The sequence below is a fragment of the Halictus rubicundus genome, chromosome 2, assembly GCF_050948215.1.
Source record: "Halictus rubicundus isolate RS-2024b chromosome 2, iyHalRubi1_principal, whole genome shotgun sequence".
NCBI classification, from domain to species: domain Eukaryota; kingdom Metazoa; phylum Arthropoda; class Insecta; order Hymenoptera; family Halictidae; genus Halictus; species Halictus rubicundus.
In genome coordinates, this window is record NC_135150.1 from 18930206 (window position 1) to 18954126 (window position 23921).

At 44.9% G+C, this 23921-nt stretch overlaps 1 protein-coding gene across 2 annotated transcripts; it reads left to right on the forward strand.

Moving 5' to 3' along the window:
• Positions 1 to 410: 410 nt before the first annotated feature.
• Positions 411 to 22914, forward strand: Unc-76 (fasciculation and elongation protein Unc-76). 2 transcript variants are annotated; one of them, XM_076805829.1, is made up of 9 exons: positions 411 to 742; positions 5658 to 5910; positions 20471 to 20593; positions 20756 to 20912; positions 21555 to 21663; positions 21751 to 22013; positions 22075 to 22150; positions 22230 to 22295; positions 22449 to 22914. In XM_076805829.1, the coding sequence occupies exons 1-9, from the start codon at positions 637 to 639 to the stop codon at positions 22463 to 22465; spliced, it is 1170 nt and encodes a 389-aa protein (XP_076661944.1). In that variant the 5' UTR covers positions 411 to 636; the 3' UTR covers positions 22466 to 22914. The 2 variants fall into 2 exon arrangements, with proteins under 2 accessions (XP_076661944.1, XP_076661945.1); XM_076805830.1 differs by lacking the exon at positions 411 to 742 and adding an exon at positions 3313 to 3434.
• Positions 22915 to 23921: the final 1007 nt, after the last annotated feature.

Sequence of the window (23921 nt, forward strand, 5' to 3'; positions counted from 1 at the left end):
CTGAAAAACATCGGTACTAAAGTTACTTTTGTGCACTCCGTGTTTAACTCCTGATCATATAATTATTACAATTTAATTCGATCACTATAAGCATTCAAGTTTATAAGAAATGCACGAAAACAAAACTTTACAACAATTTCGAAAATAGAAGATTGCTATGCAGACTGAGTCCATCGGGTAACGGCAGAGACTTAACAGGAAAGCTTCCACAATTGTTTACAGAGAATGAACTGTTCGTTAATGAATAGCGAGTGTTCAATTTTGAGTGTAATTTGAAATTGCGCGGGAGACGAGGGGCGCAGGTACGTCACTGGGTCGCTCGGCGGCAGCGGCGCGCTCAGCCAGCGGTCGCCATGGCGACGAGCAATCATCTCCCCCACCAGATTTCAAACGAGCCCCCTTCTGCGTCAGTCGTTCGCGAGACCTCGTCAGCGGTGGATTGCGCGTCGTTTGCCGGCCAGTTTTTTTGGTGTTTCTGTCGCCCTTTCTCGCTCTCTCACCCCTGGTGAAGCAGCACGCAGCCGAAGACAACGGAGCGCCTCGGGGGCGCTGCCGCGAGTGTACGGTGCGCCGAATAGTATCGTCAGCGGTGAGGATCCGTTCCGTTCTCCCTTGCTGTCGTCCTTACGGTCAATAATGAGGGACATGGCGGGCAAGATCGCCGAGTTGAAGTTCGAGGCACCCCTGGCGCGCTTCGAGGAGGAGGACACGGCTAGCTTGAAGAACATGAATCTGCTGACAGGTGCGAGAAAAACCGCGAGAGAGCCAATGCCGCCGTGTACAGTGTATACTATACACACGGTATACAGGCCGCGTGCACACATACGATTCCGTTGGCTTTCGGACCGTGGCGCACACGCTGCGCATCTCCTCTCGTTCTCCTACGGATCGAAAGTTTATCGCGATGTTCCCGATACGAAAATCGTTTTGCGTCGACGACGGTGGCTCGCGTCACGTCGCCCCGGCCGCGTAACCGTTCAGTGCCAAATTTACACAAAACCGACAGACAGTCGCCACCGCAACCGGCGTGACAGCCATCCTCGTCCCTCCTTCGCCTCCTCCATTCCGAGTGTAATCGATCTCTCGAACCGCTTCGAAAGTGGGTGATCCTACTTACGAAGTAATAAAAACGTTTCGAGGACGGTTGTACGCGAGGCGTTCGCCCATGTATATTTACACGTTACTTAACGCCCTGCCGACGATTATTTGTCGATGAATTTCGGCACCGGGTCGGATTCTGCCCGAGAGAATTATAAACATCGACTCCACTTGTCCTCGATGCTACCATTTATTTTGGGAGCTTCCAGACGCTGAATGGAATCGATTATTTTCGCGGTAGCCTGCTCGAAAGCGGAAACCGTTCCTTAGCAATTCGAAAATCACCTCGTCGAAATAGGCTTGTACAGCGTTCCGGTTAACGAAAACGTAAACCTTAGTTTGACCCGTCAGTTCGCAAGGAACGCCAGGCAAGATGACATCCCGATATCAAATTTTGCGTGTAGGTAGATTTTGTGAAATTGTTCGACATTTTTCCAGCGACCCATATTTCCCTTCTGAGGAGGAAACTGTACTTCGGTCGAGGCCGGAGAAGCTACTTCGAGGAAACGATAGAAATAGGAACAGAGATTTCTTTGGGGAACAAGTAGGATTTCCGAAAATCCAAGATGGCGCCACTGTAACTTATTTTGTTCTGTTTCTTTACAAATAATTGCGTCGATCTATCATAATTCAGAGGGACCCAAGGTGTATCAGGTTGTCATCTTATTGTTTTCAAATCAGAAACTGATTGATTTGTCTTTTTTAGCCCCTACTTAACAATATTCGATAGGGGAAAATTTTTTCCTCGTCTCAGGGATGGTAGCCCGTAAGGGGCATTGACATTAGGGAACATGCCCTTCCGCTTCTGTTTAACGGTAAGAAGCTGCATAGCTTATATGTTTATTTGATTGACAATGGTTTGACAAACAAATTTTCATGTTACGACAATTTTGCGTAACAAGTAAAATAGTCCTCGAGAGTCTAGACGACTAAAAATCTACAAATAACGCAAAGAACAAAATTGAAAAATTGTTCGACAGTGTAATTACTAGGTTGCGGATCGTTATGCAAAATGAACATCTTCGTCAGTTGCAACAATCAGGGCATCGTTGCATCATTTATAATCATGGAAATAAGTTTGAGACAGTATACAGACATTCTTAACCCGTAGCATTCCCGTGGCGACTTGGAGGCGCCACTAAAAATTGTTACACCATTCTCCAGAGTATTTTTTACATTATTAAATATGTATTGAATAAATTACTAAACATTCAAGCATCGTACATTTAAATTGCATCGGTTTTATAATGAAACGAAAACAATCGTATAAAATAGAAATATCGGACAAAAATTTGATTTTAGGTGGCACCTAAATGAAAGAGCACAATGGTCAGCCTGTTCCCCATTTCTAATTGTACGGCTTCGTGTCCTCACATGGAATATTTAGAAAACAATAACATCGCTGAATGTGGGCAACTGCTGGCCCTAAATGGCAAACCACTGGAACAGTTATCCTACTCGTTCTTGAGCTGAATGCATAAAATCCGCAATCCGGTAATTACCACTGGCACTCGATAGGTACTGATTAAAGTGTTTGCCAGGGCGTCGATGTCTCCGAGCTGTTTTCCTCGAAGCCTGGCGTGTAACTATAAACGGAAATTTCGAAACAGAAAGAGCGGCGGTGGCCCGGCAGCAGGGAACAGGTTTCGCGGGAGCGGGTAAACGCGTGAAACGCTTGTGCACGCGTGCGCGCGCGCGGTCACGCTCGTTTTGCCGGGCCTTAGAATCAAATGACGAGGGTGGCGTGGCGCATTTAGCCACCATGAAGAAGAGCGACCTTCGGACCGCGACAAAAGGCTACGTCACGCGTACAATTGCCGTCTAACGTGTCGCCCGAGCGAGCCTCCTCTCCAAAGAAACCGAGAGGCGGCTCTCTCGTTCGCGGAAACAAGTGAAACTCCATCGCGCATTCCGCTCCTGACCCTCGTTCGTCGAGCAACAATTAATTCGATCATTTTTATACTCTCCTCATACTGCAATGGCATCCCGGTGTCCTTCACGACCCCAGCAAAATTTTACTGATTTTCGCTGCTAACCTGTCTTTAACCCCTTGCGCTATCGTTTATTCTACGGCTCCAGCGATCACAACTTTTTCATCTTGTAAAAGTGTGTGTCTATATTTTCTCGAATGATTAAACATCGGTGACAGAAAAATAACATTTTATTCCGATTTAAAGGAATCTCTTCTATTGTAGGTGGCATTGCTGGGAATATCTCTGTAATTTATTCGAGAAAGAAGGAATGAAACAGTCGATGACTAGACTGCGGATTTCTATGCAAATGCTCATTTCCTGTAACAGAGAGTGAACCTTGAATCGATGGAAGAATTCTTCGTGGTAAACGTAGAGTAATAAATTAATTAATTTTCACGCATCCCATAAATGCCTACAGATATGCAGTCCATATACGACCCTAATGTGTCGACTTTGGAGTAACAAATCCTCTTCAGGGATGATGCCTACAATCGTTCAAGAAACATCATGTTCTAATGAGAAACGTAACGAATGTGCTGTTTATGACTTAACATTTCGACCATTACATAAATCTGGACGATTGTAACATAATTCGGTACTCGAATCATTAATGGTAGGCTGCAGCTCCCCTGTACATTTTACCATTACGATACAGAATTTATCGCCGACGCGTAATGCGCGTTTATTTTTTCACATCCATTTAATAGCACGCATTAAACTCGAGTTTAATAACGATAATAACGTGTTGCAGCTGAGGTCGCGCAATATAATAGACTATCTGGAATAACGGAGGTCTCCGCTCGGCTCCGAGGTTCCCGACGCACTGTAAACTATAATTTGAGAACATTGGCGTCGCTCGATCACGGCGTTGACCGATGGTTACGTCACGTACGCGATCGTTTCCTGAAATGGTACAGCAAGCTCAACCCGCGTCTCGAATAACGTTCTTTCGAAAGCGGTGCCCTCGAGCGCACAGCTCGTATCGTTTTTCGCGACATCGTAGATCTCGTTGAAACACGTACTCGTTAGGAATCGCGGAAAGCTGCCCTAAAAACTCTGCAAACTATTCCCGTTTAGGAACCTCCTATCGAACCTTGTCCTTGACGCGAGCGGATCCTGCGGGAGCATCCTTATTCGATCCGTTCATCTGCCAAATCGATCAACACAATTTTTGTCATTATTTTAAACTGAAAAGGTTGAGCATCAATCAAGTGCTTTGACAGCAAATGTAAGAAAAGGTGGTTAATCGATTTGAACCGCGAACCGCTCATTTATTAGCCCACGCAGTGAGCTATTAATCATCTCTAGCTTTTGCCAGACTTTCAATCAACGCCTCTGTTCAGAGAAAACTCTGTCATACTGGAACAAAATTGCGAAAAGCTTCTGTTCCGGGGAAAAGCACTCTACATTCAGGAACGAGGTTTTCAACCCTTTGCCCACGGGATTTATTTTCAATACACTTTTCGGTAGCTCAAACGCGTACAGAAGAGCCAAGTGTACGAATTAAGCGAAGAGAAATTTGTAAGTATTCGGTAACAATTTGTTTGGTATTTTTCGAGAGTAATAATTTCTTTAAAAATGATTCATAGACCGGTACAATTGTTATAGGCAACTATCAGAGGTCCGTTCGTTAGTTCTAGTGTCTGTTAGCTCTTCCTTCAGAAGACTGCAGCACAAGACCTTCGGAATCGGCCAGCCTTCGACGCGTTGACACTAATACGCGAAGCGAAAAAATTAAAGAAAAGCCGAGAGCGATTCGATCCTGTCGAAAACATCCGATCTGCGTCCACGACGTCTGCGCGAAAGTTCGATCCGCAGTTTACGTAATTGATAACGAAGCTGGGCGACAGCGGATGTAATTAATACCAGCTCTCTGCGTAGAACGCGCGAAATCTCCCCGCGACTCGCTCTACGCGCTCCGTGAGATACGGCACTGTCTACTACAAACGGTGACCCATCTTCTTCCGCTCTCCTCTCGCTCCGTCGAGCTGTCGCTCGTGTTTACTCTGGGATACGCTGGAACTGGTGACTAGTACCCACTCTTGTGTCACTCGAATTTAGTTGGTTCTGCTCGGGGAAGGACAAGGGCGGGGCCCACCGGTTACAAGAAGTACTAAAAATATGTGACCTCCTAGGGTACTTGAAAAAATTATTTATTACCGTTTGTGGTCTCGAAATTGGTATCCGTGCATCATTTCTATTTTAACAGAGATACCGATCGTATGCACAGATGTTTGCTTCACGCGTTGACTAACGCGTGAGTCACACACGGGTCATGGAATTGACTGTGTTTACAAATTCATTTTTGCGCTAATGCATCAACCGCGAAAAATTTTACACCGACTCTTTAGCTTGCGTTTCATCGAATTAACACTGATTTCTAAATGGCTCTCAATATTTTATCTACTGGAAGCCTATTCCTTTTTTGGCTGACTTTTCATTAATTGCCACTTCATAATAATCTCAAACGTAACGATTAGATTACGTTATTGAGCATAAATGCATAAAGATCCTCAGTCCAGTGAACACCGTAGGCAAACGCGGATTGTTTACAACTTTTTAATCGAATTCTTTTCTGTTCCATAGAGCAATTGTTGGACGCCAGTTTGGATAGTAGCTACGGGGAGAACTGCAACGCGAACGAGCCGCCGACGACCCATGAAAATGGCACCGATACCCTACAGGAGGGGACGTTCAGCCCCTTCAGCGGCAGTCTCGAGGATCTTGTTAATACCTTCGACGAGAAGATAACATCTTGCTTCCGCGATTACGGCACGGATGTCGAGTCCCTAGCACCTGTCCAAGTACGGACACAGGAGGAGATCATGAACGAGTGCCAGTAAGTTTCTCTGGATTTTTAGTCGGCTCGAGAAACGCACCAAACGGACCAAGGACGTGGCCCGCGTGACGCACTTTATTGCGATAGCATCTAATCTGTCGGTCAATTGGCTCGTCGCTCGACTTCTTATCTTCTTCTTGACGTAAAAACCCTCACCCTTGGACGTACAGGTGAACCTCGGGAAATACTAAAAATGGCCACACTATAATAACCACGTGGTGGAACTATTTGTCCATACTTGAAAATTAATTATTACGCTAATACAGTCTTTGTACCATATGTGGTTAATATCTGGAAAATGCAAGTAGGTTAAAGGGCTCGGTGTTATACATTTGAACTTTCCAATAATTGTTTTATTAACACTAGGTTCACGGGACCCGTTAAAATGACGGGTCCTAGTAATCTTAATTTACAATTATCGAAATTGTAAAGATGCACGAATGAGAAATTATTCAACAAATTTATTTCTCTGAGTATATATTGTAAAATAAGTGGCTAAAAATTTGAATAGATGCATTTTTGTTATTTTTATAAAGTAATGTAGAATAGTCATTGCCTCGTAAACCTAGTGTTAAATCTGTGAGGTTGCTGCTCTGGCAGTGAAAGTGTTAAATTTAACACCGCTGTTACTTTCGAGTTGACGTCCTCGAATAGTTGCTGGAAGAAGTAGATTAGATAGACACATGTAGAACAGATCAAAGGACTATTTAATTTTGCATAAAAGACTGCAGCAAGTTACAGCAATGCCGACCGTGTTACACACGGATTGCCTGCATTGAGTCCTCGCTAACATAGATACGGGACTGCGGGTAAACAGGTGTAGCTGGCAGCGAATGTCCCATCAGGTTCCGCGAAAGTTACCTTGGTAATCGTTGTCCCGTGAGCCTCGATAGAGGACTAAGGGGGGAAAAAAGAGGAATGCACCAGCGATAATTATGTCGGTACGCGCGCGCGACCGAGAAGTCGTCCGTGATCCTTGGGTCACGCGATTCTCCGAGTACAGTTATACCGGTTTGCGGTTCAAAAATGAAGCATGGCCGCGTTGGTCATCCACGCGACTGTTCCCAGAGTTAATTCCCGTCAGTATTAAATCATACGTCACCGTTGCATCGATTTCTCATCATTGTTTGGCACGGTAGTCGGCGAATTAAGGCGCAGAAACATCGACTGACGAACCAAGGTCTGAAAAGTTGAAATTCATCGTGCATGGTGTACTGGAATACTGCTGACATTTACTTTTAATCATAGATACGTTCAATATCGTTTTCAACGACATTCTTCCGTCTATCAATCAACTCTTTGACTCCATTTTTAATCGATAGACTGTATGCATTTATGACAGAAAAAAGTAGATCAAAACAGTACAATCGTTTAAAGAATTTCAATATAATGTTTTATTATTTCCAAGTTGAGAGTGCGATAAAAAAATGTTACGATCTGATGCGATGACCCAATATTCCCGTCGTTTCCGACACGGTCGTGATCGTTAGCGATACCGGCAAATGAATAGGCGATCGAGGCCCGGTTATCGCGTTGAAATTGTCACGGTTTACCTTGAGATATCTATTATGGCGATCCACGTACTCGCCTTGGCAAATGATAGGCAGAGAGAAGCTGCCGGACTCGTGCGGAAGCGATCGTTTATGGAAGATCGCCGTTATATTATTCGCTCGCTCGCTCGCGCGCGCGCGCGAGAATCGTAATTACCTACCAGTCGCTACGGATGCTCCAATGACATAATTCAGGGTATGCTAGCGCGGCGTTCCGGCCGTTGGGATATGCGTGCCGCTTTTACGATCGCTGCACGGATTTATCGTTCCTATAAAATCGCGCAAAAAAACCGCGCGAGATTACGCGTTTCACCGGCATCCAACCGGCTGTTTACCACATAATATATCCTGTTCGAGTAATAGTCGTGTTAACGCTTTCTTCGACGACTCGTTAGGACGCGCGCGCCGGGAAGCAGTTTCACTCGATGCACCGGTTCGGCCTGTATCAACGAACGATAACAAACTCGCTGTTATTAAACCTTATTGGCTCGACTCACGAGCTCAAATTGCGCGTGGCGGCACGTGGATGGGAACGAGCTATGCTTCATTTATGGGCGCATCTCGTGCGGCTGTTCGAATCCAATCGCGAACACCATCAAAAAACGACGCGGGCTCTTAGAGCAACCAAGATTGCTCCAATTGCATCAATCTTTGAACAAATTGTTCTCATTTTATGCACACTTTTCTTGTGCAAACTACCCTTATTTTCTAATGCTCATTCTTACGTACGTTATTATGAGGGGGGCCCATAAGTAATCAATTATTTTGAAATCTAAAACAAACTTTGTGGTAAATTCAATTTTTTATTTCTTAATTTATTATATAATCTCCATCCTTATCAAGGACAGCAAATTTTCAATCCCCCTCTTATAGAAATCCAGGGTTCGTGAAGCAAAATATGACTCAAGGTGCCTCCTTGCATCTTCTACAGAAGTGAATGTTTTGTTTCGTAAATAATGCTCCGGAGATCTGAAAAGATGATAGTCAGAGGGAGCAATATCCGGTGAATACAGGGGGTGCGGTAAAACTTCGGACGCCGCCATTTTATTACAGGGTTGTAAAAAAAATTATACTTTTTAGAATATTTTGAACACAGGTTGCTTTACCGAAAACTGTGAAAGAAAACGTGCTTCCTCTTCAACGATCGGTACAGAACTAAAGGCAAAACAAATTCTTTGCAAATAATTCATTACTTATGAGTACCCCTAATACATCCATTCAAATTTTCAACAAGCCAATCGATTGCGCCTGTAATAATTAGAGAGCGGATCTTTATGCGAAATGAAATTTTCTACCTGAACTGCGACAAGCCGGAGCGACATAAAAATTTCTTCTCTTAATATGTTTAATGGGTTGAAAACAATATAACTGTATTCTTTAATTCTTCTAATGTTTTTACAGTTTCATATTAAACCTATTCATTGTTGCCATAAACGCATAAGATCCGTTGTCTAATAACAAGCACCATTATTATATTATATTAATAACAAGCATCTCCATTTCATTTTGTCTTCCTGTAATAAGGTTTATTCGATAACGCAGCAATCATCCGGCAGATCGTAAAGATTCTCCCGCGAGGAATGATCGCATAAATTCTTATTGAAAACGAGTCGGTCCGGCGTCAAGACGCTGGTTTCTTCTGCAAAAATTGACCATAATTCTCCAGCCTAGTTGCTCGCTGCACTGGATCAAGGCCTTTTTCTAAAACCTCTCGTATGCGGACTTCGTAATCGAGCGAGACCCGAAACGGCACAGTTTTCTCCTGTTCACGACGGCCGAAGGGAAAGTAAAATAGGGATCGGTGATAGCCGCCCTCGAAGCGCATATCCACGTCCGTACGGCTCCCGGTTTTATTGGGAATCGTTTCACGATTCGTTGGGGAGCTAGGGAACGATATGCCAGCCGCAGAGCCGGATCCTCGGGATCACGGTATCGATTTTCCGACTGAAAAGTGTGCCGCCATGAGTACTCTCTACATGACGTTTGCGCCGCGTGCTGCAGCTTTCTCTCCGCTGCTGTGTGGACAGCGCGCCAAAACAAGAGAGGACTTCTGGTCTACTAATTAGTAGACCGGAGGAGCTTTATGCAAAATACAAATGTTCTTTATCGATTGTACGAAATAGGGGCCAAGTAAAAATATCTTCCATCCTTTACAAATTGTATACAGTTGGAAATAGTGTACGAATATCCTTAAATTTTTGTAAATCCCTTCACCGTTTCGAATACTGTGATTTCTCTACATATGTCGCCAAGACCTAGATGATGAACGTCGCGGAATTATCCCCACCACCGCGGAGTATACCTCGAGAGGGGCCACGAAACTCGGGAAACCTCGGACGCCGAGGAGTGTAAACATAACACGGTTCGGATATGTCTTCTGGACGATACATGACGCTGGCAAGACCGGTGTTGTTGACATGTATCGAGAATTTACTGTATTACTAGCAATTTTTCCCACAAATGCATAAAGTCCGCAGTCTGTTGGTTAGATTGTCGAGTCGCGTTGGATCCATCTCGGTTTTTCCGACCTGGAATCCGACGTTCCAGATCGCTCGGAATAATGGCCATTGTAACGGCGATTATTCGAAAACGAACGACCCAAGGAACAATGGGCTTGGCGAGCAAAGTATTCGCGAAAGAACCGGCGGATGGTTCCGCTCGAAAAATTCGGAGCAGGTGGAGGACCGACCGACCGTTAAAGGAAAGTCAAAATTCCCGGGGGTTAGGGTCGGAGAGGGTCGTCTGCGCAGGTAAATGTTTGCGGAGGACAGTGCCCATTGTGATCGTGTCTCGCAGGTGTCCGGACGAATTGTGTCCTCGAACGATGCAGGTGAAACCCAGCGAAGCGCATAATTGTATCTTCTTCGGCGCAGAGTAACGCGCGGCGGGGCTCTTAAACTCGTTTGAACTTCATTGTCCACTGTCGTGCATAATTCCTTTGAAGCCACGCTGCTCTCCCGCAAAATCCGTCTGGCCTTTAATCCAGCCAATCGGCGACCGCGGCTCATGCAAAATAAAACAAAGAGCCGGCTGATTAAAAAAGTCATTGTTCCGAGAATATTTTCTTGCCGAGCGAGGCGTGCTTTACTGCCATGGTTCTTGTCGTGAACTCGGCTCACGAAGCCGCCCGGACACGAGAATTGCGATTCATTGTCCCCGACGAAATGCGGTTTCAGGGATTTTCGAAAAGTGTTGCTCAAACGGTCACGAGACCGACCCAGCGAGTTAATGCACAGTAAAACCCACCGTGGTGTGTGAAATCCGGCCGCAGTTTTGCACCGAGGGGCAAGCTCGAGAGAATCGAAGCCACGCCCGCTCGGGCGCTCTTCGCAAAGGGAGCAACACTATTCTAATCAAAGGAGATACATTCAGGGGGAGATATTCTTCAGAGTTAGATTTTTAGGGGACAAGCTAGATACGGGTACAGATTGCCCTCTGAGACACTATCCCACTTCTACGGAAAAAGGAGAGCAATGAGGCCACGCCCACTCAAGCGACCTACACTCTTATACTTCTTTTGCCGGTACCTTTGCTTCAAAGTGTTGGTCTTGGACAATCATAGGTAATCACGGACTAAAACTTGCTTACGAGGCTTTGTCCTAGCCTTGCCGAGCACCGAGGACACGCCCACTCGGGGTGGTCTACACCAAGGAAGCCAGACCAGCACTCTTCTACTTCCTTTTCGGTATCTTTCGCGTCAGAACTTTGACCTCGGGCAATTCTAGGTAATCACAGACTAAAAATTGCCTACCTAGCCTTGTCCTTGCCTTACCGAAACGAACAAGAACGAGGCCATACCCACTCGGAGCGTTCTGCGTTAAGGGAGCTAGACAAACAGCCTTCCACCTCTTCCTCTAGCATCTTGTGCCCTAAAGCATTAGGCCAGGGCAAGCTTAGGTCGTAGACTGTAATTCGCACTATGCAGCTCTGCTCTGACTCCACCTAAATCAAGAGCAACGAGACCACGCCCATTTGGGCGTTCTATAACAAAACACACAGCAGTTCTTGCTTCAAACCATTGGCCCAGGGGATCTTAGACGCCCATGGACTCTGTCAAAATCGGGAGCAACGAGGCCACGCCCACGTAGGGCATTCCGCATAGAAGAAATAAATGAAGCCTCGGTCCTCGCATAAGATATAGTCGTTCAGAGCAACCTAGATCGTTCTGAGACCTCAATTACCGAGATTCTACTGTGTCCACTTTCCCTCCTCGACCACGCGAGCTTTATTAACTTTTCTTGTGCGCATCCAATAACTTTCCTCTTTCTCTCCGCCCACGTAGCATCGCTCCAGCCAACGAGAAAAACCATCCATTCTACATGACCCGCGTCTCTGAATCTCCCGCGATGCAATCGGAAGAGTAATCCCTTTCGCAAGAAAAACGCAGATCGCGCGCGCTCGTGGAGCAACATTCGCGTCCGTCGGGGTCTTGCAGCTTCTCAGAGCGTGGTAAAAAACGAGCGTGGCACGACGTCGACTGCGGGCCACGTATTTTCGCAACGTGCCAAGGATTTGTTCCCGTCAGGATCCGCCGGTTACGTAACGCACGCGGCAACGGTTTCATCTTTGGCAAACCGTCGAAAGAGAGCGAGGTCCCTGCTCGCGAGAGAAGTCGGGAGGTCAGCGTCCGACGTTCGCAGAAACGACACGTGCTGTTGCACGTGTCTCGCTCTCCGGATCGCCCGGCGTTTTCGTGTACGCGTGTACTTACGCACACAGCTCCCAAAAGAATGGAGACGAGCCGGTTCGTAATCCAATTTGTCGCGGAGCCTCTTTCTCCGTGGCATCGGATTTTCAACGAATGAAATCTCGGGTCAAACCAGGCCGTGTTCAATCTCTCTCTCACTCTCTGTTTCTCCTCTCCTTTCGAAACACGGTAGCCCCGGGACTCTCTTTTCACTCCCTGCGATCCGAAAGACTTTCTCGGCCCGCGGCGCCCAGCTTCCTCTCCTTTCTTTCTCCTTTTTCATCGCCCGACGCCCCTTTTCCCCAAGCCCGGAGCCCTTTCGAGGCGTATACGGTATATGCACGCGCACGCGACTCCTCTACAGCCAGGATGATCATCAACGCCGCGCCTCGAAACCCGTGGAATTGCTCGTTATCCGAGATTCGATTCAGAGAACGTTATACCTACCACGGGCACGTTCGTTCTGAGCTAATCAGCGCCGGTCCTCGGTTCTCACCCACTTGTTTTGTCGCGACCGTGTATCGAGCACGCGAAAAGCCGTGCATTAACGTTTTGATACGGAGAATTGCAAGTGGCTTGGTCCTTTTGTATCAAAACTAGGCTGTGTTAGCTATGCAACTTGCCACTCGGGTTCGTCGACTCCGAAATTCTGACTCGCAAAGCGAAAAGTAGATCAAAATCTACTTTAACGAGGCCGAATACTTTTGCAACTAGACTGCGGATTTTCGGCATTTACGAGGAAAATGGGTGAGAAGGTTAACAGATTTTAACACTGCACCTGACTGAGCCTTCAAAGTAACAAACTAAGTTAAAAGTAACTTATTTGTGCTGTATATATAGTAGATATATTTATTTAGTCATTTTCCACGAAAGCGTCTTTGTAATTTCAATGATCGTACACTCAACAATCTGTTAAGAACGTCGATTTATTATTTTGAAATTTTTGAAATTATTAAGAAGAGAAAGACGTTCCCGTTTGTCTCCTGCCTCCCACAATCAACGCGGAGAATTTTTATTTTACACAAAGATCCGCAGTCTATTTATAACCAACTTGTACGTCCGCACCAACCCACGTCTTTTATTCATTGTTTTAAGAAGAATCACTTGCGACGGATAAAATCGAAGGCATTACATAAAAGATTCTCCTATGTCGCGAAAGTAGGGTGAACTGCTTTCATTGCTTCGGCCATTGTAGTTAAACATGGAAATTGCACAATTGGCTAGAGAACGTTTTTCCACGGAAATCCTCGCATAGAGAATCACGCTGGGAAACCGGCGAACGACTTAGGTTGCGACCCAGCATTAAAAACTACATCAAACGAAAATACCCGCGTATGTTAATGCACACGTGACCCGTAGCATTTACGTTCGAACGGATTGTCGAGCATAATGGTCGGTTTGGAAAAGAAAGACGGCGAGCAACTCGGATGATACGGTCGGTAGACGATAGGTCAGGGATCGAATCCCGGTTTCTTCGAATCCGATTCGAGTCCCTTTAACCCGCAGCCATGAACCCGGGCGTCTAGCCGCCACCGTAGGGGAGTATCGAGCGCTATAGCTAGCGATGGGATCAAGTATAGCATGCTCGAACCTTCCCTGATAATTTCGAACAAGTTTCTCGAGAAGCGAGAACTTTTAAATGTACTCGAACCCTGGCGAAGCAGGCTCCTTCAATAATAATTGCATCCTAAATGAGCTCGTTCCAACCTCTTGTAAGTACGTACTTTAATCAGGAATCAATTAAACAGTTATTTATATCTGAAAGCTCCAAGAAATTGTATTATTTCTTATTAACATACAACAAGGAATCGGGCACGAACTTTTGCACTGACCTAATATTTTAATACAACTTTTGGCTCCGAGTCATTTTCCTTTGTAATCGACAACGTTTCCTCCGAAAATATTCTTTCTGGCACGTACTGCAATTTTCAATAATTGATACAGGTGGTGATAATTAAATGCCATTACCTGCCATTCGACGAATTACCTCTTGAGTTTTTTTTAGCTTCCACTGCCAAGCCATTTTATCGATGCTCTTCCTATTAATCGACGACGAAAGAACTTTTAAAAATGAGTGTATACTTTTTCATCAATTTTCTCTAACTATTATCTCGTGTATTTTCCATTCAATTTGTTAAATGAACGGCTCAAATCTTGATTTTTATGATTCTTTTGACGTTTTCCAGCACTGCTAACAAATACGCAGCAAAAAGTCCAGGTACACGTCGTAAGGTTCGGAACGAACGCGGCTGAAATAAGTAGTATACATTTCAAATGTACGATCGAAATGCACATTCAGCGTTAAACGTGTTCATCAAAATCCTCTAGCTTTCGAGTAACACGTTCGGAATGCCGAGGCAAATCGAGGTTATTGAATTTGGCTCGCAATCAGAGGCGCGTACATCGAGCTCGATCCCATCCCTAGCTGCAACGGGTACAACATTCGCAGCATAGAATCGCGGCGCGAATTAATCGCAACAGCGACAAGAACAATCGGGACATCGAGGAGCGTAGCAGCGAAACAACGATCGCGAAGAGACAGAGCCCCGGGGATGGAATAAAATCGGCCCCCGGAACGAATCGATCGGTGCCCGATCCCGGTTAGAGTAAGAGAAAGGGAGAGAGAGAGAGAGAGAGAGAGAGAGAGAGAGAGAGAGAGAGAGAGAGAGAGAGAGAGAGAGAACCTGGCAAAGAAATCGTGCGTGATCGAATCGGCGAGGGGCATGAAAATTTGATCTCTGTGTTTTGTTCCGTCGTTCGTATCGAGCCACCCTCCGGATGGACAAACGTCAATAAAGCCGCGCACGCGCTGCACGCGGCCTAGCTCCGTCACGATTCTTCTCAGGCTACCGCGTTTTCGCGTCCCGTTTCCTCGGGCAAATGTTTTATTTTTTCCTTTTCCCTAACACGCCTCGTCCATTTTACGTTTCCTTGGAACGATTTTTCTATCTCATCCATCCTCTGCGCGATCTTTTCCCGCTCCTTGCGTTATTTATCTCCAGTTCTGCACAAAACAGGTCGCCCATTCCGCTCCCAAAAACGCTATATGACAAATGTAGGTGCATTTCGTACGCACATGAGTCATAGCTTCTCCTCCATATCGTCTCCAAATTGTTTATTGTAATTTCATATCAGCTGTACGATTTTTATTCGAACTCTTGGTCAAAGTTGAATCGATCATAGGAGCCAAGGGTGGGAACATGTTCTATTCTTTCGCAAGTGTTTAAATTGGAGCAACAAGCAGAACAACGTTCACCAGACAATGGTACTTCCTCTTCGTTATTATGGCCGTTTCCGTCGTTGTGATTCGTAGCCTCATTGACGATGGATTTTATTGAAACTATTATTTAGGAACGCACCAAAGAAAGGTATCTTTCAAAGAAGATCTTTCCGATCCTGTAGAGGAGATACTCTTAGGTTCAAGTGATATTCCTGTACGATCCAACTCCTCCTCCTCCTCCCGCAGCAGTTACACAACGACACATTTTTACGAGGATATTGTTTCCTCCTCGCACACAGTCAACGTTACGCAACGGAACAACGCACGAGGCTCGGTCGCGGATCATTGAACCGGACGATGAATTAATCAGCGGATACTCTCTTCCCCGGAATCGAATTTCCCTGCGCTTTTCGCGAGGACGAGCCGCGGGCCGAAACAATGGAGCGTGCCTGGCCACCGGATCAATTAAACGAACTGCATTTGTGAAACCGACTGCGGTTTCTATGTCGCCCTGATTGCTGGGCTGCGAGGGAGAGGACAATCAAATTGCACCGCTCCTTAAAACTACACTGTCACGTTGAATTGTATCAACTCGGTCCTCCGATGATCTCGAAAGAAGTCGAAGCTCGCCGGTTCGCGAATGAAATTGCCGTGAGAAAAATTTATTAAGCAGACAACGGTGCACAGAGTGTTAACAAAGACGACTATTAGACGCGTGGGAGTGGTATGAAAAACCACTGACATTTTCAAAACGGTGTTCCTACGTCCACTTACCGGTATGCGCGCAATTTCCGGTTTCCATTGGCTCTTTACCCGATACCAAAGAGAAACATAGTGTCTTTGTAACGAGAGTCAGGTTAACGCGTTCAGTGCCACGCCAGTGGCCATGAAAGTCGCACAAAATCGAAGCAACTTGTTTAATAGTATGAAAGTAGAAACGACAAAGTTTATCGTAGCAATGATTTCTCTAACATCCTTATACCTTGTAAGTTTTATAGATGGTAGTAAAATTTGATTTTTAAGTACGGTAAGAAGATTGCTCGCATGGCACTGAAAGTGTTAACACGATGATTTTCGGAAGTCTTGGATGCTTACGCGGTTGTTGCGATACTGTATTATTTCTCCGCGGACATCCGGTGTGTGCCAATTACTCCGTTTCATGGTGGTATCGCCGCGGAGGATCATCGGGATTGCAGAAACGCGTGAAAAATCGCGCGCCGATCGACGTCTAATTGTATCCGGGTAAGGTTTGCGTAAACATGGGCGTGCTATTTTATTTACGGCGTCTATCTTTGGAGCGTATCGATTCGAAACGGTAAGAAGGCGACGATGATTCTTCTTTTCCCGGCCATGTGGCCTCGCGGCCGTGATGTTTAGCCGTTCGCGTCTCGATGCGGCCGGCAACCGAGGCTGGATGAAGTCACTGCTTTAATGCACTTAACATTAATGAGAAACTCAAGTGGGTCGAATTGACCTCCATTTGTTAATCCGACACCATCGACCGGGCCCGCCTAGGTGTGTTGCGTCGCGTCGCGTCGTCGCTTTGACGAAGAAACGTCACTTTTATTTCCACGTCTGGCGGCTACGCCAATGCCCGCCACCGTCGCCGCCGCTGCCGAGCCAAAAGGAAACAAACCATCGGTTTAATCAACGGGGATCGTTGACGGAAAGAATTCGAGGGCTCGCGCGATGAGAGCATCACGGGGTCGACGTTCATTAAACTTGATTAAGAGAGGGTGCACGCGTCTGGGAGCCGAGCCTCGAATTGCGTGACGCGGACGTTGCTCTTGCGTTCGTCCAATGCGAAAACACGATGGACGTGTTCATTGGTCACTCTCCCGAGCTCTTCATTCTTGGCTGTTCAAAATTGTTTAGTGCTCTTGGAATTTCACGAGTGGACCGTGAGCCGTGAGCAAAGATTGCCCTGTGGGGCACTGATCTGGCTCCCTCGGAATCGCGAGCAACGAAGCCACACCTACTCGGAGCAATCTACACGACGTACATAGTCTCCGGTTGCGATTTCTTTCCTTTATTATAAAATATGGAAGCGTGGCTCCAATGAAATCACGAGAAACAAGGTCACGCCCATTGAGGGCGTATTATATAAGATAGATCTCTCTTAGTCTCCCGTCGTGATTTCTTGCGATTATTATAAAATATAGAAACGTAGGAAATTCTCAGGCGTCGTAAGAGAGATAGGGGCAAAGATTACCAATTCGGGCACTCCTAACTGCATTTGAATCACGAGCAACGAAGCCACGCCCATTCGGAGCAAGATCTCCTTTTCCAAAGTCATTTGCTCCAAAGTGTCGCCTTTGCGGGTAACCCAAAGTGTTCTCAGAGCAAAGAGGACTTTTCTTCTCGAAAAGAAAAACATAATCTAATAGAGCAAAAATCCGTAACGAGGCCACGCCCACGCGGAGCACAATTTCTTTCCAACTTGTTGCCAATTTCCAACTTGTTGAAAAATCATCGATTGCACCTGTTTCTTCCGCTTAAGAAAATAACACACTGTGGCAAGAGCCTGACTAGCGAATACATAATGCTCGAGATTTTCGCACGACAGCGTGCGCCGCGCGCAAGAATGCGCCTCGGAACTGTGTCAAATCGCGGAACAACTTGTCGGCTTAGAAGTAGGAAGCGTTCCCAGGGAATGTTTAGCGCACCGTCGGAAAAAAACCGCTCTTCGAATTGAATCGTCGCTGAAAATACCGGCGCACGCTCGCACGGCGCGCCGCGGTGTTACCGGTGCGATTACGCTTGTTACGCAATTGGAATTGTTTACAAATCGGTGGCACGAGAAAGAGCCATTGATCGAGGCGTCGTCGTTCACGGACACCGGCGTGTAGCGACGATTCGTACGGACGCGTTCATTTCCTTAGAACGGCGGCCGCCTATTGTTATCGGGCCACGTTACTCTCCGGTTCGTGGCCGGGTCGAAGCGTGCGACGTAGTACCGTGCGTGTGCACGAACGTGTACGTACACATGCCCAGGAAACGCCTACGAGAAGAGTGATTCACACGCTATCCCAGAAAACGAACGCTTAACAGAACGTCTGTCGCCGTCACGGGGAATCTTATCTTCCCGCGGCAATTTAACTCGCGAGGGAATCTTCCATTTCCCTTCGCATCGAAATTCTAATCTCGCTTATCGGGAGACCCACGCGAGAATCTAGAGGCAAAATCTTCGTCGTCGTACTTAAATGCTCGTCTTTACTCGCTGCTCCGCAAAACGACAGTTTTCGCGATATTCTTAATGAGTCTAGAAAAGAAAATTCGACGACATTAATAGCTACAACGTTCTGAAATATGTGCTATCTTAGTAGGTCATATCCAGACTGCGGAACTTGTTTGCATTGATCGCAAGACACAGGAGCCAAATAAAAATTTCTTTCTATTTTTAATCGCCTTATTAAGCTTCGATCTCCACAAATCTTTTTATTCCGTAAATTCCGCAGTCTAGTCATAACTAGATATAGAAATTTCTTTCTTGCTTGAATAATTTTAGCAAGGTAAAAAAGAAACGTAGATGTTCTTAAACTCTCTTCATCTTTTCACTGTTTGAAACTTCTCCCGCCAATTTTTGTCTTAAATTCATAAAATCCGCGGTGTAGTCGTATCCGTAGGTTCAGGATATTTTAAAATTCCAGTAAAAAAAGATACCTTCTTACATGTTTTTCATTTTTGTTCCAGTCTCCAGAAACTGGAATAAAGGAATTTATCAAGCTTAACAAACAGACTGCGAACTTTTAAACACAATTTCTTTTAGAACATTCTGGTTCTACTGAAAGAACCTGATTAACTGACGACATGGCTTTAAATGCGTCCAACCGGCAGCCTACCGATAAGAATTCTATTGCGTTCTGTTGCGAGGACTCGTCGCGTGTCCTCGAGAGCACGCAGAATGCTCAAGCTCGAGCGACTGGTTTCAATTATCGCAGGACTCGCAGTTTATTTCGGGCGGCCTGTCCACATAAAAAGGCGAGAAAGGCTACGGCCGGTGAATTCTGCGAAAACTGTTCGTTCAGACGCGCGGAGGAGCACGGCCGATTCGATTCGTAGTTTGAAAACGTCAGAGGGAAATTTAGCGGGAGAGGATATGAGTCAGCAGCCGGAGCGTGATGGATCTGCATAACTAATAACACGCCCGATCAAGTGCGTATCCTCGGGGGAGAAAGAATCGTTCGAGCGAGGCCAGGGATTTGATTAGGGAATCCCTCCCTCGATCGAAATTTTGATTGCGACGAAAATTGTACCGGGGTCGCACAACATGATGGAAACACTGTTTGGAAATCGTACATCGTATTTTTAAGATTGCTAGCCCTCCGAATCCTTACACAATATTTTTCTCCCGTCGCCAACGACTTCACTGCGGGTTTTATTCGTTCACGATAAACATGGGTTGGTGCAATTTTAAAAAGGAGAAGAATTCAGACAACTAAAAAACAAGCATATAATATTTCCAACGTGTTAAAATTATTACGGGAAGAATTAAATGTGCACCTGGCTCCCATCGCTTGTAACCGATGCAGAACATTTTTATTTTGCATAAACATCCGCAGTCTACCAAGCTGTCGATGCGACGTTAAAGAATGGACGAATAAAAGAAGAATATTTTTCTCCCACAATTTTTGAACCTGCTTCTTCGAGACCAATATTGATCCTCTCATTGGGACTAATGTGATTAGCTCATAATTGAACCTGCCTGGTACAAAAGTCGAATGTAGATGAAACGTTAGTAACTCTGAGTCGAAGTAGACCCAAGTTCCGTCGTCCAAGGGTGAAACAATATTTGCGATTCCAATGAGACAACTCCAAGGAGAATTCAGCCCATGTTAGCATACCACGTAATATTGAGAATTTACTAATAAATACCTGTGCTATTATTATCCAGCGCTTTGCGCTGGAATGACGTGTCACTCGAAAGGTTTTCGTCCCAGAGTTGGATACGACGTGCCGCACACGTCGAAAATTTATTTTCTCAGAATGTTGAACTTTTTATCCCTTTTCATAAAAAAATTTTTTGAAATTACCAGTGCAAGAGGTTAACCTTAACGTTCCCCTTAACGCTCAACGAGTCGATTGATTGGTATAATGTTGCAGAATGTGGTGGACGATAACCGGCACCTTCGGAAACATCCTGCCGATCGACTGGAGCAAGTCGTACGCGAGGAAAATGCACATGCCCGCGTTGAATCTGAACGAGGCCCCGCTCTCGAACGACAGGTAGGCTATTTTCCCATTTATTCTCCCCTTTCTTTCTTTGATCGTAATTCGTTTGCCGCTTTCATCTCTTACACACGAGTTCGAACATGTATGTACTCTAGGGAGGATGGCTAAACGCGATTAATGTTCGCCAATCGGTCGCTTTCCTTTTGTTTGCCTTAGACAAGAACTAGAGGATTTAAGTAGCGAAGACGAGGCTGTCGCGACTGATTTGGACATGCATGCTTTAATCTTGTCCAGCAGCATCGACACACACAGCCCCGAGGAACAGCTGAAGACTGCGGAAGAAGTACTTCGCGAGATAGACGACATAATGCAGGCAAGTGAACAGCTTCCTACGAAGTAACACGGTGTCCGAACAAAATATTCATCGCTTCTATTCGCAATAATCGAACATATCGAGAGGATAGGAAATTGACACGGCTTTTAAATGATATGTATTTCATTCGTGTCTATGTTCATTGCAATGAGATATTTATTTTTGGTACTGAATGTCACGCGAAGGTCACGATGTTTAAGTCTCTGAATTCGTCTTAACATTAGCTACTAATTGACAAAAATAGAAATGTACAGTTCCATTTGAAAGAATGACGGTGACCTTGAGATCTAGAAAATATGACCTTGAGAAAAATATCTTGCTTACCACAAAATTTACCCTTTCGAACGTAATCGTGTTTTCTTCTAGCATTCTTTTGGTTGGCGCTCGATTAACATATCGATCAACGCTGTTTCTCTCCTAGATCCACGTAAGATCGGTGTATCGTTTAAAAGCCGTGTTGATTTCCAACGCTCGATGCATTCTATTCTTAAAGCGATCTTCTGCGAAGCTATCGCCGTGCAAAATAGAGCGTATGCGATGCACGAATACTTTCTCCGGACACTGTGCACCTAATTATTCGAATGCTTTAATGTTCGAGGGCAATCTCTACGGAGCAAAGATTGATCGTCTTTCATTTTACAGGAAAGTCCATCGATGGAACGATCACCGGACTCGGATGGCTCGTTATTGGACAGCGACGAGGCGCTTGAACGCAGCAGGGAAGTTCTCGGCTCCCCGCTACACGAGAAAAGTACATTTCCATCGAGACCGATCTGGAACAATAAACAGCGCCTGACTATGGAGCCAGTTAATGCGAATCGCGATGTGTTTGTTTTAGAGTTGAAACAACTGAGCTCCAGTCAACTGACCGAGCTCCTCGGCGAGATGGAATCGTTGGTCGGAGCCCTAAGCGAAACCCTGATCGCGGAACTCGCATTGAGAGACGAATTAGAGTACGAGAAGGAGCTGAAGAATCAGTTCATCTCGCTGCTGCTCGCCGTGCAAAACCGACGAAGACAGCATCACGTGACGAAGAAAAGAAATCAAATGCAAAATGGTACTAGTCCGTTGCCGCAACACAGATCCTTACAGGATTCCAAGGTAATCCTCGTTGGCGCAACTTCTTTTTCGAACAAGTGGTCACGAACGATTCTTCTTTCAGTATTTAACGACTGTAATCCCGTACCATACGGATAGTGGTCCACCAGACAACCAAGCCTTACAGGTTCTTATCAAAAGTAGGTATTTGCCAGTGCATTAATCGTTAATTAGTTCGGTTCTCGACTTCTTCACAAGCCACGATTTAATCTGTTGCAGTACTGAAAGCAATTAACGAAGACAGTCCAACCGTACCTACTTTATTAACGGATTATATACTCAAAGGTATGAATCAATTTTAGATCTGTAACCTGTTAATCGGGTGTGGCCATTATGCTGCGGATCCTTGCGCATTTATGACGTTTGTAAATCTACCCCTGTTAGCAGGTTGTAATGGAATGTAATGATTTAATAAGTGTTTTAATGGTGCATTTTCAGTCCTGTGTCCCACTTAGTGAGAATGTCGCAAGTCTCGCGGGAAGATCGATGGAACACCAGGAAGAAAGATATTAAGATATTGAAGAATACAAAAATTTGCTCTCTTCTTCTTGCCAGTACGCTTTCAGCCGTTGTTGTGCCGCATATACTTGCGTTAAGGCAGGTGATTTTTCGCTTCTGAGTTGTGTCTCGAATTACACTCTCTCTATTGATTGTAGATCGTAGGTAGGGTCCCGTGACACTCGTATCTAGTCTTACTTTATATATTATATTATAATGTGTATATTGATTTTACATAAGGTACAGTTCCGATAATCTATGTATTGCGCTCTATGGAATACCTCTTGTCGTATACATATGGATTATTATAAAATACGATTCTTCATTTTTATATACGTCATTCATGGATTTCTCGCGACAATTCGGTTTTTTGTAATTTTTTGTACATAAAGATTTTATCGAAATACGTGTGAGCAAAGTTTACTATATCACCGAGAATACTTATATATATATTTATCTAGAGAAACATACCAAATAATATGTAGATCACTCTCGGCGGATAAGAGGGAGAAAAAGAAAGAGAGAGCGAGAGAGAGAAAGAAGCATTATGAAGCTTACAAATTTAGTGCGTATCGTTGTAACACCTGTATCTATCGAAAGTTACACTAATTAATAACATTGACGCGCAAAAATACATTGCATCCCGTTAATCGAATCATACTTTCACAGATGTGTACTTTACTTGACAAACTGTTAAAACGACTGTGCGCAAAAGCTGGCATTAAACGTTCTCTCGTGTACAGCGACAAACAGCTGTCCCGATGCATTGTGCATATAGTAGAAATACTGTGTTTGTTGAAATAAAGAAATAAATCGGACAATCTTACTATTCGAAAGAGTATTCCTCACCCGTATTCAATACAGTTTTTATTATACAGAAAATTACACTATTATACTATGTTATCCCCAGAGTAAACTACTTTAGTTTTTATTTACCGCTTCTACTAAATTACGAAGAAAGAAGTGTATTATTCCATTTTTTTAAAAAACGTTGACTACCTTCGTGTATCTTTTACGCGTTCACCTACAGAAAAATCATTGACATCGGATCGTGTACCCCTTGATGCTATGCAAATTTTATTATTAGATGTATTTTTTCCTATCCTTACTAGCAGCCGAGCTATTCAGGTGGCCTGCTTTAGGCGCCTCTGTACACTGTTCGTAATAATTAGGGTGCCTTTGAACTGCTGTAACTTCGAATAAAAAAATCATACGTTGGTCTATCTGGGCTCATTTCAAAGCTTCAAGTTTTTACTTTCGCACCTCTGAATTTAACTTCTTCGAGGAGCCCTATATTAAAAAACGGAACAGAAAACTGAGGCTGGTTTTTCTTTCTCAAAAATTCGTACAGATCTATGTACATACAGAGTTGAACAAAGTTTCCTCGCGATTCGTTTACTAATGGATTCGTAA